Source organism: Cuculus canorus, chromosome 14 (genome assembly GCF_017976375.1).
Source record: "Cuculus canorus isolate bCucCan1 chromosome 14, bCucCan1.pri, whole genome shotgun sequence".
Classification (NCBI taxonomy): Eukaryota; Metazoa; Chordata; class Aves; order Cuculiformes; family Cuculidae; genus Cuculus; species Cuculus canorus.
In genome coordinates, this window is record NC_071414.1 from 11,411,414 (window position 1) to 11,425,783 (window position 14,370).

The window sequence follows — 14,370 nt, forward strand, 5'->3', positions numbered from 1 at the left end:
CCGGGTGTGCACGGGGCCTGGGGGGGGCGCACGGCCGGGTACAGCCCCGGGTAACAATATATATCGAATTTATTTACATTCACGTCCGGCAGACCCCCCGCCCGCGGCACCGCTATGTACATAAGGCCAAGTGTAAATACTTGAATGCACTTAATACAGAATTAAAAAAACGGTCTTTACACAACACGGCACGGGGCCCGGGGCCGCCTGGCCCCACACGCAGACAGCACGACGGCACCGCACGCACGACGCACACCCAGCGCTCGCCAGTCCCCCCGCCATGGGGCTGCAGGACCCCCCGGGGCCAGGCTCAGCCCTACCACCACGGCGCTGGGGGAGAACGGGCATCCCTCTCGCAAGGTGGGGGGCAGCCCTCCCTGTGGGCTGTGGGGGCCCAGGGGCCGGCCGAGACCCCCCCTGCCCCACGGTGACAGCCCCCCCTCGAGCGGGGTTGCACGTCCCGCCCCACGGTGCTCAGCACTCTGCCTCGGAGACGGCGAAGAGGGCACCGTCCTGCTTGCCCACCTCGGCCACGGCAGCGGCCAGCTGCGAGAGGTTGCCGTTGGGGAAGTGCCGTGCTTCCCACAGGTTCAGGATCATGGCTGTAGGGCTGGACTTCGAGGCGAAGAAGCTGAGATGGCTAGGAGAGGACACAGAGGGACCATGTCAGGCCACAGGGATGGCTCCACACCCTGAGATCAGCCCCATGGTGGTCTCACCTTGGGCACCACCCCACTCCCAGAGTCCCACAGCATGCCAGCATCCATCTAAAGGTGCAGGATGAGACCAGAAGCCCTCCCATCCTCATCCACTATGCCACCCCATCTCTGTCCCCAACCTAGGCCACCTGTCGAGGTTGAGCTTCTGGGCCAGCATCCTCCAGTCGGCTCCTCGGGTGCCTGGAGGGTCCAGGCTGCTGATGATCTTCTGGCGGATGAGGAAGGGGATCTTGAAGGCACTGGGGCCCACGAGGGCTGGGGCACCAACCTCACTGTCTGGGACCAGCCAGTCCGAAAACCTTGTGTCCTAGGGGAGAGCACCAGCAGGGAGAAAGTGAGCCCGTCCCAGCATCACGTCCAGAACCACTCCCAGCCCTGCCCTTACCTTAGCGATGTTGAAGTTGACAGTGAAGCTCTGCCCATCTCCCTCCACCTGCCAGACCCAGATCTTGCAGGCCAGCTCGCAGGTGCTGGGGCTCAGGCGCTCCAGGGTGAAGGTGCAGTGCAGGAAGGGCTGCAGCCCGCTCCAAATGTGGTAGAAGGGGATCTCCTGTGGTGGGGCAATGTACGTGGAGATCAGAGTGACAGCGACACCCTCCTGTCCCCATCGCTACCCACTGGTCATGCTCCTCACCTGGTAGCTGGCAAGGAGCTTGCTCTTCCAGAGGGAGCTGGGCATGTCATGGATGGAAAGGCGCAGGTTGTGGTAGCTATCCTTGAAGTGCAGAACCCGAGGAGCTCCGATCAGCTGCCCCCCGAGCTGCTTCTCCAACTGGATCACCTCCTGTCAGCACAGGCAGCAGTTGGGCAGGAGGTGCTGTGCCCCAGGAGCCCAGCCTTGCCCACACAGCCCTCACCCCAAACTGGGAAGGGAGGTGTCACATGGGAACCATCCAGTACCTTGAGGACATCCTGGGTGTCGCTGAGGCAGTAGACGCGGATGTTGTACTCCAATGAGGGGCAGGCGGATGGCGCAAACAGGACCAGCTTGAGGCGCTTGGAGGCTGCCATGCTGAGGGACTCCCCGACCAGGGCAAAGCGCCCCAGCTGCTCTGTGAAGATGTAGCAAGCCTGCGCTTCCAGCTGGCAGTAGTACAGCTCCGTGCACGGCTCAGCGCCCAGCTGCAGCACATCCTGCGGCACCCAGGCAGAGATGCACCCCCGGCACGGGCACCGCCCCCACCCAACCCCTGCCCCCTGGAGCCCCCGGCAGGTACTCACCTCCCACGTGCCCTCGCACGATTGCTTCTTCAGCCAGATGCTCCAGTTCTCAGCACTGGCCTCCACGCAGTGACCCATGGCCAGAATGGCGGGGCGGGTGAGGAGGACACCGGGAGGACCACAGCTGACGATGGGGCTCAGCAGCGTCTGACAGCCGGACAGGGGCAGCCTGGGACAGCCGCGGGGGCAGCTGAGTGTGACCAACCACAACCCAGCGGCCCTGTTCCCCAGCAGCCCCAGCACCTACCTGACCTCCTCCTGCTTGTGCAGGGTCAGGTAGACCTCGTAGATCTTCCCTCGTGGGATGGCATCAGGTGGAATGAGCAGGCTGATCCCTGGGAGGGGGGTTTCAGGCAGGGGTTGAGCCCCATGGGGACCCACCTGCATGGGGCAATGCTCTGGCACCCCATGCCCGCCCCACCGTACCTGTGTTGGGGATCATGAGCCGCCCCCCTAAGAAGTTGAAGGTGCCATAGGCCATGTTGGTGGTGCCGCGAGGCAGGGAGCGAAAGTAGCTCTGGGTGGAGAGCCGGGCCACAAAGTCAGCGCCCTCGGCAGCGGGTGAGCTGTGGTGCAGCGTGTGTCGCCCGGCACCCAGTGGGCTCAGCAGGTGCCCGTTGGGCAGCTGGAGCTTGGCAGGGCCATCCTGACGTGGGCAGAGCGAGCCCTGGTACGTCATGGTGGTGGTGCTGAGGTCAGGCTGGATGGTGAGCAGGCTGGGGTTGTCTGCAGCACAAAGCACAGGACCGTGGCACCGGGGCACAGCATGGACAGGAGGGTCCCTGCCGGCAACGTGGTGGCACAGCTGGCCCCCAAAAACATAGGACACATAGCCCTTGCCCCATAGTAAGGGACCTATGGGGCAGAACCACTCCTGGAGGGTCAAAGGGCATCGAGCCTCTACCCTGTGGCACAGACCTTTGGGGCACAGTCACGCCCAGGGTCCTCGGGGCAGGTAGCACCAACCCAGGGCAATGGCCCTATAGGAACCAGGTATCCTGCAGGACACAGCCAGGGACGCTGCGGACCACAAAGCACTGACCCCATAGTCAGGAACCCTTGAAGATACAGTGTCCCTGTCCCTACATCAGGGATACCATAGGATACAGAGCATCCACCCAAGACCCTGTGGGAGATACAGCCCCTGCCCAGGGACCCCATGGGGCACAGATCCCAGCCCAGGTCGAGGGATGCCCTGAGGCAGACACCCCCTCCCAGAGCCCCCCCAGGGCTGTGGCCACCCCCAGGTCCCGAGGGACACCATGTCCCAGTGTAGCTGCAGAGCCCCATCCCCACAGCCCTCGCTCACCGGCCTTGCTGGGCTTGATGCTGACGGGCTGGAAGCCAGCGGTGAGGATGGAGGAGTCAGCCACATCTGCGTCCAGGCCCCCCTTCTTGCGGCAGTACAGCAGCACCCCCACCAGCAGCAGCAGCACCAGGCACACGGCCACGGCCACCAGCCCCACGTACAGCGCCACGTCCTCTGTGCCGGGGACGACTGCGCGGGGCAGGGCATCAGCATCCATGGGCAACCCCAGTCCCCCAGCCTGGGGGATGCCCCCGTTGTCCCTTCTGCGCTCACCGTGGCTGCAGAGCTCAGAGGTGCAGTTGCGGGTGTCCAGCTCGGGACCGTGGCACTCCCGGCCCCCGTTGCGTGGCGTAGGCTCCGAGCACTCCCGGCTCCGCCAGTGGGTGCACTCGGCCCCACACACCGACCATTTGCTCCATTCCGACCAGGCGCCATCCACTGCGGGCACAGCTGGGGGTCACCACCCCGCTGCCATCCCCCTCCCCTGCCCTGGGGCCAGCAGAGACGGACACACGGGGGGTGAGAGGATGAGACGCCCGGGGGAACGGGGACGGCAATGGGTGCAGCGGGGAGTGCAGCATCGGCACGGTGGGCAGAGAGGGTACCTGGGCAGAGGGTGGTGCAGGCAGTTTTCTGCACGTTTTGGCCCTCACAGAAAGCCCCTCCGTTGAGGGGCGTGGGGTTGGTGCAGGTCCGGCTCCGCTTCTGCCAGCCCCGTCCACAGCTGGTGCTGCAGCCCGACCACTGCGTCCACGTCGACCAGCCGCCATTCACTGGGTGGAGAGGGACCCGTCAGCGCCCCGCCGGGATGGGAGATGCAGGGCGAGGGAGACATGGGGAGGGTGACACCAGGGTGGCACGGTGGGGCCGGGTGCAGTGGGGCCGTACCGTAGACAATGACAGCAGCAGAGGCGCTGCGGCGACGGGCCACGATGTTTTTGGCCACACAGGTGTAGTTGGCGGTGTCGGCCAGGCGGGCCTGGCGCAGCACTAGGCTGTGCTCCGGCGTCACATAGACATTGGTGTCCAGCGCCGGGTCCACCAGCTCCTCGTTGCGCAGCCACTCCACCTGTGGGGCATAGGGGTGTCACCAAACGTCATCAGCCACGCCATCCCTTCAAGGAGCACCCATGGCGTCCTGTGGGCAAGGGGCACCCCCAGCTGCACCCTGCCCTGCTGGACTGTTGGGGCTCACCTCGGCGGGGGGTATGCCCTCGGGAGGGCGGCATGGCAGCACGATGCCCTGCTCGATGGAGACCTCCCTGGCTGTTGGCTCCTGCTCAAAGTTCTTGCGCAGATCTGAGGAGGTGAAGGGGTGAGGGCCGGGGTTGGGGCCAGCAGCCCACATCCCAGCTGGGCACCCGCAGACACTCACAGGCAATGCGCACAAAGGCTTTTTGGCTCTTGGTGGTGCCGGAGGAACTCCAGGCCACGCACTGGCACCAGTACTCTTCCAGCCCAAAGATCTTCTCCACTTGCTGGCGGGTGACTTCGATGCGCACCTCCATCACTGGCAGCCCTGACACCGACAGGCAGCACATCAGCACAGGCGTGCCAGGAATGGTCCCCACAGTCCCAGCCCCATGCAAATCCCCCCCAAGAGCAGCACATGTGGCTCCCCGTTACCGGAACATGCGCCATCCCTCCTGTCAGTGCTCACCGGTGCTGTGGTCGGTGCTGTGCTGCGTGACGTGGTCACCCTGGTGCACCCACTCGCCGTTGCACTTGAAGTAGATCTGGGTGGCAGGGGTGGCGCGGCAGGCCAGGCTCACCGCCTTGTTCTTCACGATATAGACGTCCTCTGGCTCCAACTGGAAGTGTGGCAGCAGGTCCGGAGATGCACCGGACACTGGGTTGGCCACAGTCGCACTTTGCTGAGCACCTGTGGGGAGACAGGGGCTCGGTCACCCCTAGTGTGCCTGTGCTGTGTGATTGCCCACCCCCAGTGTCCCCCCGTGCTGGTGGCCCTGTGCACCCCCTCGCTGGGGACACAGCAGCCCCATCCTGGCCCTGCCATCCATCAGAGAGAGCAGCCATGTAGTGGCTGCGCCCGCTGAACCCACGCCGATCCCTCATGTCCACAGTTAGCACTAATGAAAAGGAAATGTAGTGTGACCAACAAGGGCCATCGCTCACGCCTCCTGGGGCGCCCGCTGCCCCCCTTCCCCAGCATCTCTGCGAGGCGCCGGCTGGGGCTGCATCCTGCCTCACCGTTCCATGGGCTGGCACAGGGATGTAGGGCGAGTGGTGGGATGTGCGCCCCATGCTCTGGGCTGCACAGCGGTGTGGCACAGCGGAGCATCCTGTCCTGTGCTGCTGGCACCCACCTGGGAGTGGGTTGGCTGCCCTCAGGGTGGCAAGGGTGGCTCAGGGCTGCACACCTCCCCCTCAGGGGATTGTGCATTCCCCAGCTTTGCTTGGGGGCTGGAGATGTCACACACCAGGGTAGGGTCCCCATGGGGACAGCAGCGCTGAGGACATGGCACATGGCACGGTCCCGCAGTGCCCACATCTCAGTGTGGACAGGGACAGGTGCCCCTGCTCCCCACTGGCACCACTGCGGAAAGAGTTAATAAACCAGACCCTAAATAAGCATTTGATTAACAAACGATAAAATAGCGATTGTGTCACTGAATGAAGCTGTAATTGCTGCTGCTAATTGGCTGGTTAGGATTTAATAAGCAATTAAATAGGATGGAATGCGCAGTAATTAAGTGCCTTCTTTGGCAACCACCCATGCCCCTCTCCAGCCCCTGTCCGTGCCCACCTGGTCTCCCGCTGGGCTGCAGGGCACCGTGGGCACCGCTACCTGCACAGCGGGGATATGGGGACACCAGGGTCCCTCAAGCCCTGGATGAGTGTCCCAGGGAGGCTCTGGGCCTCCCTGCTCTCCCCGGGCTGCCTCAGACTCTCTCAAACCAGGGAGAAGGTTTGAGCGAGCCCACCGCGATGCCCGCCGGGACGGGCAAGGTGCGGCAGCTAATTTACGCGGGGAAGATAAACGGCCACCATAACACGCTGGTTATTACCCCATCAGCACTTTTACAATGTCGCTGGCAATTAATTTAATTAAAACCCCTGTCGGGGATATACAGGCATTTCATATTTCACTGGTTTAACGACACCCCTCCCCTCTCCAGCCCGGGGCTGGCCCGGGGGGTCACAGGACGGACAGGCGCTGCGGTTCTTGCTGTGGTGCCATCCCCGCTGCAGCATGGCTCAACGCAACATCCAACGCTGGCACTGCCGCCCTCCCACCCGGGTACCCCTGAGTGCTCACACGGGCCCGTGGGGCTGAGATGGGCAGAAAGGCAGCTCAGCTTATATATGAAATACCAGGGGTGCCACTGCTCAGCGCCACCCCTGCCTAAGCACGGCAGCGGGCACAGCAGGGGAACAGGGCAGTGGGGCTGCGAGGACTGGGCTTTTAATCCCAGGTGGAATGAGAACAGCAGGCGCTGAGCTGTGTGTAGGTCCAGGGCAGGAAGCCTGGGGCTGGCAGGGATGGCTACAAGAGGCAGGATGGGCACAGAGCACCCCCAATCACCCACCCAACCAGGGTTCTGGATGCCTTGCGGGCAGGGTGGGACCACGCGCAGCAGGTGAGGCTGGGGACATGCAGCAAGTGGTGGAGCTGGGGGGCTGCCAGGCACGCTGCAGAGCCCCCAGGTGGGAATGCTGCCCTGCTGCTGGGCACTGGCGGGGCTCTGCTCTGTGGATGGAGCCACGTGGCGCAGCTGGGAGGGTTAAGCTGGCCTGGACCTCTGCAAGGGAGTGAAGGAGCTGTGGTCTGGGTGCGCCACGCACCACAGGCATGTCCCAAACACCGTGGGCACTGCATGCACAATGGGCACCTGATGCACCATGGGCACCCCACGCAGCACGGCTATGCCAAGCACCACAGGTATCTCATGCACCACACACAGGTGCCCCACACTCTGTGGGCACTCCCAAGCCATGGATGCCCCACACTCTGCAGACACCCCCATGCACCATGGGTCCCCCATGTCCTGTGGGCCCCCCTATGCCACAGACACCCAGCAATGTGGGGCACCCCACACGCCACAGCTATCCCACAGAGCAGGAGCCCCCCACACACACACTGTGGGTGTGGGTGCAGCACGGTCACCCCATGGGCAGTGGCACCCCATGCAGCGCTGTGCGGGCTCCCGCACTTTGTCGGCCTCGCCACTCACCTGCCGCTGCGTTGCCATGGAAACAGGCAAGATGCTTATGTCACCTTGGCAAAGGGATCCAGGGAACTTCAGAGGGGATGGGGAGTAGGGATCACAGGGATGGTGAGGTGTGGGGTCCTGCTTGCCCCTGAGACCCCCACACACCGTAGAAGGGTCATAGCCCTGGCCAGACGCTCTCTCAGCAGCCAAAGGGGTAATTGGGAGTGCGGTTTGCTACCAGCCCTGATAAATCACAGCTGGCAGAGCCAGTGCATTAAGCAAGGCTTTATTATCAATTATCCCTCGCCCACGTGGGCTAACGAGGGAGCCGGCAGGCCTGAAGAAGGGGCAGGGTGCTGGGGGCCAGGCTGGGGAGCTGGGCTGCAGCACCCACCTTAGGATGCAGAGGGGATGGGGGCACCCCATTATGGGCTCTGAGCACTAGCCTTCACCCCAGCACTATGGGACCCCCAGCTGCTCCTGGCCCCCGCCCCATGTGCAGAACCCCTCTGCTCCCTGTGTAACCTAGCTGCTGCCACCCTGCGTGGCCACACAGCCCCTCACCACAGCACTTGCTCCCCGCCCAACACCAAACCCACCAAGTGTACTGGTGTTACTGGGCAGGGAGAGGCTGCAGGATGCTGCATTGCCCAGCATGGTGAGGGGGCACTGGCAGGACCCACCATATGCCAGCAGGTGTGCCCCCCTCCCCCAATCCTGGTCCCCCCAGTCCTCAAGGGGCTGATCCGGACCCCAGTGCTGGTTCCATGCTGGCCAAGAGCGGCACACTGGGCACCTCAGTGCCTGCTGCGGGGAGATGCTGCGAAGGTCAGCGTGTTCTTGGCAAGGACAGGCTGCCTGACAGTGGTTGCGGCAGCGCCAGTGCCAGCCCCAGCACCAGCATCCACTCGGCACAGCTGCCGCCGGGAGGGAGCAGGCAGCTGCCTGCAGCGGGAGAAAACTCCGAGGGTACAGGTCTGCCCCAAGCGCTGCTGCCCAGCTGGGCCCTGTGCGTCAGCCATCTGCGGCAGAGCACCAAACTGTCCCCAGCAGCCCTGTTGAGCCTTCATCTGCCTCCACTCCCTGCCTGCACCCCTAGTTGATATCTGTCACCCTGGAGGTTCCTGCAGCGAGGTGAGGACCACATCACCAGCGCCTGCCCCATTAGCTGTGCCCCCCTCTGGGAACCTCCCAAATCCCCGTGGGCTTCCCAGCCCCTAGATTCAATCCCAGCTGGTGACCCATTGTGTCCACGCCAGGCCTGGCACACCGTCAACATGAAAGATCTCCTCACACTTTGCTGGTGCCCCAGCAGCAGGTCATTAAAGCAATAATTGCTTCTGATTGCGCCTGCCTAAATGAGAAAAGGGTGAGCATCAGAGGAAGGGCAGAGGATGCCCAGCTGCACCCAGAGGACCCTGGTTGTGCCAGCACTGCCCATCACCCTGCAGACAGGGGCCCCACCACCAGCACTTTGCTCTCCACAGGGCACAGAGGAGAGGAGCTGGCACAACTCAATACCATCATAAAGCTTGTCTGAGGCTTTGAGCTGGGCACCATCCTGCTGGGAGAGGCTGGCTCTGAGCCACAGTGAGCTGGTCCTGTCCCTGGGAGATCCCCAGCCAGGGTCCACGGCATTGCCCGGTGCTGCCCAGCTGCCTGCGGCTGCTCCAGTGCTCATCTGGAGCATCTGGGCATCGCCAACTGCTCCCCCTGTACCCACCTTCTCACTCTCCACAGCCTCCCCGGTGACGCTAGGCAGGTGCTGGTGCCAGCCCCGGGCAAGGAGCCAGCTGAGTTGGATGCCAATGCTGGGCAGCACAGCTTGGCTCCCGGCCAGTCTGGCGCATGGAGAGCACTGGGGATAATGCGATGACGGGCACAGAGTGCCCATGTGTCCCCACGCTCCACCAGGCACAGTGCCCCTGGGGGTGCCCCCCGCCTGCCCAGGACCATGTCCCCAATCTCCTGTTGTGTCCTCAGGAACCAGGTGCTGTCCTGGCCCCCAGGTGTGTGCCACACGTGTGCCAGCCCCACGGTCACAGGAGAGGTTGGGTCGGTGCAGCGAGGGCCAGAGGGTGCCCGTCTCCCCAGCAAGTGCGTGGCAGCGTCTGGGCGCTGATTAAGCGAGCGCTCGTTATGAATGAATTAGTCAGGCGTGTTTGCATGACAATGGAGCTGCCTAATTATGGATTTGAGCTGATAACGCTCTCCCCATTACATGCAATTAGCATGTGCCAGGGCAGGCAGGGCTCCCCGTGGGCTGCGCCCTCGCCCCACCAAGGGGGCTGCATGGCTTCAGCCATGCCCAAGCTGGGGGTCTACCCTGCCCCATGCCCACCTTTTGGGAACAACCGTGCTGGGGGTGGCAGCCCCTCCCCAAGGACCACTTCTGCCTGCCCAGGGGCTTCTGGCACTGGAACCCAGTGCTAAGCACCCTTTACAGGGCACCCATAGAGCCCGACCCCCCTCTGCCCCCCAACACGCACAGAGCCCTGTTCCCACCAGCCCCAGGTGCCTGCTGAGCCTCACAGCTGCCCAGCCCCAGCCTGCCCACAGGATCCATGCCAAGCTGTGCCAGCCTCCATCAGCGGCAACCAGAGCATTGCATGGGGACACAGTCCAGTCCTGGACTCAGCTTGGTAGGGGATGGGAGGGCTCCCCCAGTCCAGCCTGGCACTGGGAAGGTGTGGGGAAGACAGGATCGGCTCAGCCCCATCTGCTGGGGCTGTCACTGGGGCCCAAGCCCGCAGAGCTGAGTGGTTTTCCTGTCTCTCCTTCAATGGACATTGAAGATCAAATGCTCTGGCTGAGCCCTGGACCCGCTGGGATAAGCGTCAAGGTCACCTCAGTGCTGCATCTCTGATGGAGTTGGGAGGGAGCTTTGGGGGGCTGGAGAAGGCCCTTCTAGCCACAGAGTGGTCCCGAGTGTCAGGTCCAGCCCCACGGCCTCTTCCCTCTCACTTATGCGTGATATGGGGCTGGGATGGCAGCCTCAGCATCCCATAACCTTGCGGCAGCAAGCGTTGGCTGGAGGGGGCTGGGACCCGAGATCCCCATCCTGCAGGCAAGACCCCCATCTAGGAAGGGTCATGGGGGGCAGGATGAGCTGTGATCTGCCTGACCTCACTCAGGAGCAGCACCCAAGGAGCGAGCAGGCAGCAGGGACAAGGGGAACTGGGTAACTGGACCTGACTGGGATGAGGACGGGGTCCTGGTTTGCAGCATCTGGAGACAGCCGACCCTAGCCTGCCAGCAAGCAGACACGTGATGCACACAGCAGCGATGGTGCTGATGGCCGGAGCGGTGCTGGCACCGAGGATGCACCCCTGGGTGCAGGGCAAGGCACGGCAGGACATGCATGGTGCATGGTCCGTATGCCACCATCCCTCAGGCACCGGCACCAGTCCTGGGGTGGTCCTTGGTGATGATGACCACCCAGGCAGGATGGATGCTCAGCTGCACCCATGGCCGAGAGGTGCCAGTGATGGCTCTGGGGGTGCCCAGCCCCTGGCAGCACCACAATCCCCTCCCGCAAGCACCTGCCAAGGCTCCACACGGTTTGATGTAGTGCCAGCCCTGCATGGCACCGAGCCAGAACAAACAGCCCTGGGCGGGCTGCGTCTGTCGCGCGCTCGCGCTGACAGCCGGCACAGCAGCTTCCCAGCCGCCCGGTGCATGCCAGCCCTGCCGCTGCCCTGCACGCCTCACCGAGGCACCGGTGCCCAGCCAGGTGTGGGCTGTGGGGCGCTGATGGGGTGCAGTGACCTGGGGTGCCGGGCTGTGGTGCACCAAGTTTTGGGATGCAGTGGTTGGGCTCTGCTCACTGGATTCCGAGGGCCCCTGGCAGCCTGGTGAAGCCGGTGGCGCTGTGTGGCTCAGAGCCCATAGCCCAGTGCAGAGAGGCCGGGGCAGGAGCTGGTGTGGGTCACACGCGGTGTGGTGAGTGCCATCCTGGGGGCAGGAGATGCAGCTGGCTGCTGCAGATACCAAGGAGAAGGGGAAAGGCTCATGGCAGTGTAGGGCCAGGTGTAGCTCTGGGGAAGGACCCTACTCCTGCACTCTTGCCTAATTGCCAGCGCGGCGATCGAGCAAGGCAGCCCCAGTGCCTCAGGTGCTCACCCCACACTGCTGCCTGCGGGTGAGCCCCAGCCCTTGCTGCTGCTCTCGCTCTTCCCCTGCAGCACTGGCAGCAGAGCAGGCAGCTCGCCCCAGGGATGCTCCACCACGGCTGCAAGCAGAGACCCACTGCCTGGATACCTGGGCTCCCCCGTCCCCAACCTGTGTGTCGGCAGCCCTGGAGAAGGGATGCTCTACCATGCCATGCTGTGCCAGGCTGTCCCATGCCATGCTAGACTGAAATAGCACCTGGCGCGCAGAGGCCCAGCCTCACTATATCTGTGCTGAGCGGTGGCCACGCAGGTGGCTGGGCTCAGTCGCGCCGCGGCTGGCTGTGAGCTGCCTGCCAAGCGAGCCGCAGGGACGAGCTCCCGCACCGCACTGCCCCAAGCTGATGCTGGCACTGCCGGGGTCCCCCACACCTCCTGGCACATAGGTGGCATGGAGTGTCCTGGTGCATTTGCTGTCCCGCTGCCCCCCGCCTCCATCCGCCACCACGGGTGCCATGGGACAGCAGCGCTCCGTGCCCAGCTGGGGATCGGGTACCCACAGTATCCTCCGTGTGGGTCTCCCACACCCAAGACAAGCCCACCCGCTTTGCCACCCGATGCGCCGGCTTCGCAGTGTCTGCTGCAGACGGGGCCATGGGGGAGCGCGGATCCTCGAGGTGTCCGGCTGGGTACGAGCAGCACGGGGGCTGCAGCCTCCCTGGATGCCCACCGTGCCCAGCCGGTGGCCGAGGCCAGGAGAGGGGACGTCTGCGGTGGCGGCAGGGAGGTCGGTGGGCCGGGACTCCCGGGAGCAGAGGGGGTGTCCCCCCCTCCAGACCCCCGCAGAGCGCACGTCCAGCCCCGCGCAGCTCCCCGCCCCCAGCCCGGTCCTTTGTCTGCAGCCGCCACTTCCAGACTGCGTGACACCTGCGAGCAGCCGCCAGCCCCGGGCCACCGCCGACCCTCCCCGGGCCTCCTGACCCCAAGCCTGGCAGCCGGGGCCGCTCAGCCCCGGGGGTCCGGCCCGGCCCGCTCCTCCCCCGCAGAGTCCTGCCCTGCAGGGGGCAGAACCGGGGGCAGCGGGGGCTCCGGACCCCCGTGTCTGCAGCAACACCGCCACGGCCCCGCAACCCCCCCCCCCCCCCCCCGCCATGGCCACTCCCGCGCGATGACAGCACCGCTCCGCGCTGTGCCCCTTTCCGCGGTCCCCCGTGTCTTGGCCAAGGGATGGGAACGGCTGGATACCGTGCAGGGATCAGGGATGCTCTGCGCGGGGCAGGGATGCTCTGCGTGGGGCAGAGATGCCGTGCATGGTGTAGGGGTGCTATGCTCGGAGCAGGGATGTTGTGAACGGGGCAGGGATGCTGCGCGCAGCAAGGGATGCTCTGTGCGGGGCAAGGATGCTGTGGTGGGTAGGGATGCTGTGTGCAGGCAGGGATGCTGTGCGTGGGGCAGAGATGCTGTGCGCAGGCAGCGATGCTGTGCGCGGGGCAGGGACCCGTCGCACGGAGCGGGTGCGCTGCGGGCAGCCGTGCCCGATGCTGGCAGAGCCCCGGCGGAGCGGAGCCGGGGCAGCGAGAGCAGCCCCCTCGGTGCCGGCTGGGCACGCGTGGGCGCACGCTGCGGGGCGGCAGCGCCAGTCGCACCCCGGTTCCCAGCACCGCGAACGGCCCCGGTGTCCCCCGCATCGTTTTCCCGCCCGCTCCCCGGGTGACCTTGCCCGGCGCCCGGTGCCGCTGCCCCCCTCCCCGGTCCCGGTCCCGCGGTGACTCACCGGCGGCAGCGAAGAGCGCGGCGGCGAGCAGGGCAGCGAGCGGCCCCGGCGCGGCGGCGGCGGCGGCGGCGGGGTCTCGGCGCGGCCGCGCACCCATGGCGCGGGGCGAGGGAGCAGGGCGGGCCGCGCTCCGCGGCGCCCTCAGCGGGCCACGGCCCCACCGGCCCCGCCACCGCCACCCGCCCGGCCCCGCCGCCGCTGCCGCCCGCCCGCCGCTCCGCCCGGCGCCGCCAATGCGGGGCGAGCGCGGACCCCGCCCGCGGGAGGGACGGGCAACAGCCGCGCGCGCCCCCGCACCCCCGCCCGCGCCGCGCCCCCGGCACCGGCACCCACCGGCACCCCCCACACCGGCACCCACCGGCACCCCCCTCACCGGCATCCCCCCCGACACCCCCACTGGCAGCCCCGGGCTCCCCCCTCACCAGCATCCCTCCCGGCACCCCCGCCCCGGCCCCCCTTCTGGCACCCCCTTCACCGGCATCGCATCCCCCACACCGGCAACCCCCCCACTCCCAGAGCCCCTGCACCGGCACCCCACTGCACCGCAGCCCCCCGCACCAGCACCGCACCTCCCTCATCCCCAGTACCGGCACCCCCCGCACACCGCATCCCCCCACTGTCACCCCCCACATCGCCCCCGCATCCCCGCACTGCTTCCCCTGCACTTGCCCACTGCAGCCCCTACCCCTGGTTTGCACCCGCAAACAGCCTGCAGGACACCCCGGTTTGCACACACACACCACTGGGGCACCCCAGCTTGCACACCCACCCTGGGCACCCCTGGTTGCACACACAACCCCCCCCCCAACTCCCTGGGACACCCACCCCGCACCCCGCTCTGCCCCAGCCCCTGCTGCCTCTGGGCCAGGAGATGCTCGAGGTGCCCAGCCTGGCACCCCATGGCTGAGTCGGGAGACAACCTCAGAAGAAGACCGTGGAGCTGGCACCCTGCCCTGCACCCTCCAGCCCCCACGGCTCCAGAGGGTGAGCGCTGTGTTTTGCACTGGGAAATGTCACAGAAGAGGGGCCACTGTCTTGGTGGGAACGTGTGCCAACTATGGGG

General features: G+C 65.7%; 1 protein-coding gene across 2 annotated transcripts; it reads right to left on the reverse strand.

Moving 5' to 3' along the window:
- Positions 1–94: 94 nt before the first annotated feature.
- On the reverse strand, positions 95–13,483 carry UNC5A (unc-5 netrin receptor A). Of its 2 annotated transcripts, XM_054079962.1 has the most exons (16): positions 13,308–13,483; positions 4,910–5,131; positions 4,625–4,768; positions 4,445–4,548; positions 4,138–4,318; positions 3,855–4,022; positions 3,523–3,687; positions 3,250–3,438; positions 2,367–2,666; positions 2,188–2,275; positions 1,941–2,109; positions 1,620–1,853; positions 1,354–1,503; positions 1,105–1,269; positions 848–1,026; positions 96–640 (listed from the first exon to the last, which is right to left on the reverse strand). In XM_054079962.1, exons 1-16 carry the CDS (start codon positions 13,402–13,404, stop codon positions 475–477), a joined length of 2,721 nt encoding a protein of 906 aa, XP_053935937.1. In that variant the 5' UTR covers positions 13,405–13,483; the 3' UTR covers positions 96–474. The 2 variants fall into 2 exon arrangements, with proteins under 2 accessions (XP_053935938.1, XP_053935937.1); XM_054079963.1 differs by lacking the exon at positions 3,855–4,022 and having other exon boundaries at positions 95–640.
- Between the last annotated feature and the right edge of the window lie 887 nt (positions 13,484–14,370).

What these genes read in the sequence shown, in the direction of transcription:
- UNC5A (XM_054079962.1), bottom strand. Translation starts at nt 13,404, where the DNA reads ATGGGTGCGCGGCCGCGCCGAGACCCCGCCGCCGCCGCCGCCGCCGCG. An exon ending in CTGCACCACCCTCTGCCCAG is followed by an intron (nt 3,688 to 3,854) that starts GTACCCTCTCTG and finishes CTGTGCCCGCAG; the next exon opens with TGGATGGCGCCTGGTCGGAA. An exon ending in CTCTGAGCTCTGCAGCCACG is followed by an intron (nt 3,439 to 3,522) that starts GTGAGCGCAGAA and finishes TGCCCCGCGCAG; the next exon opens with TCGTCCCCGGCACAGAGGAC.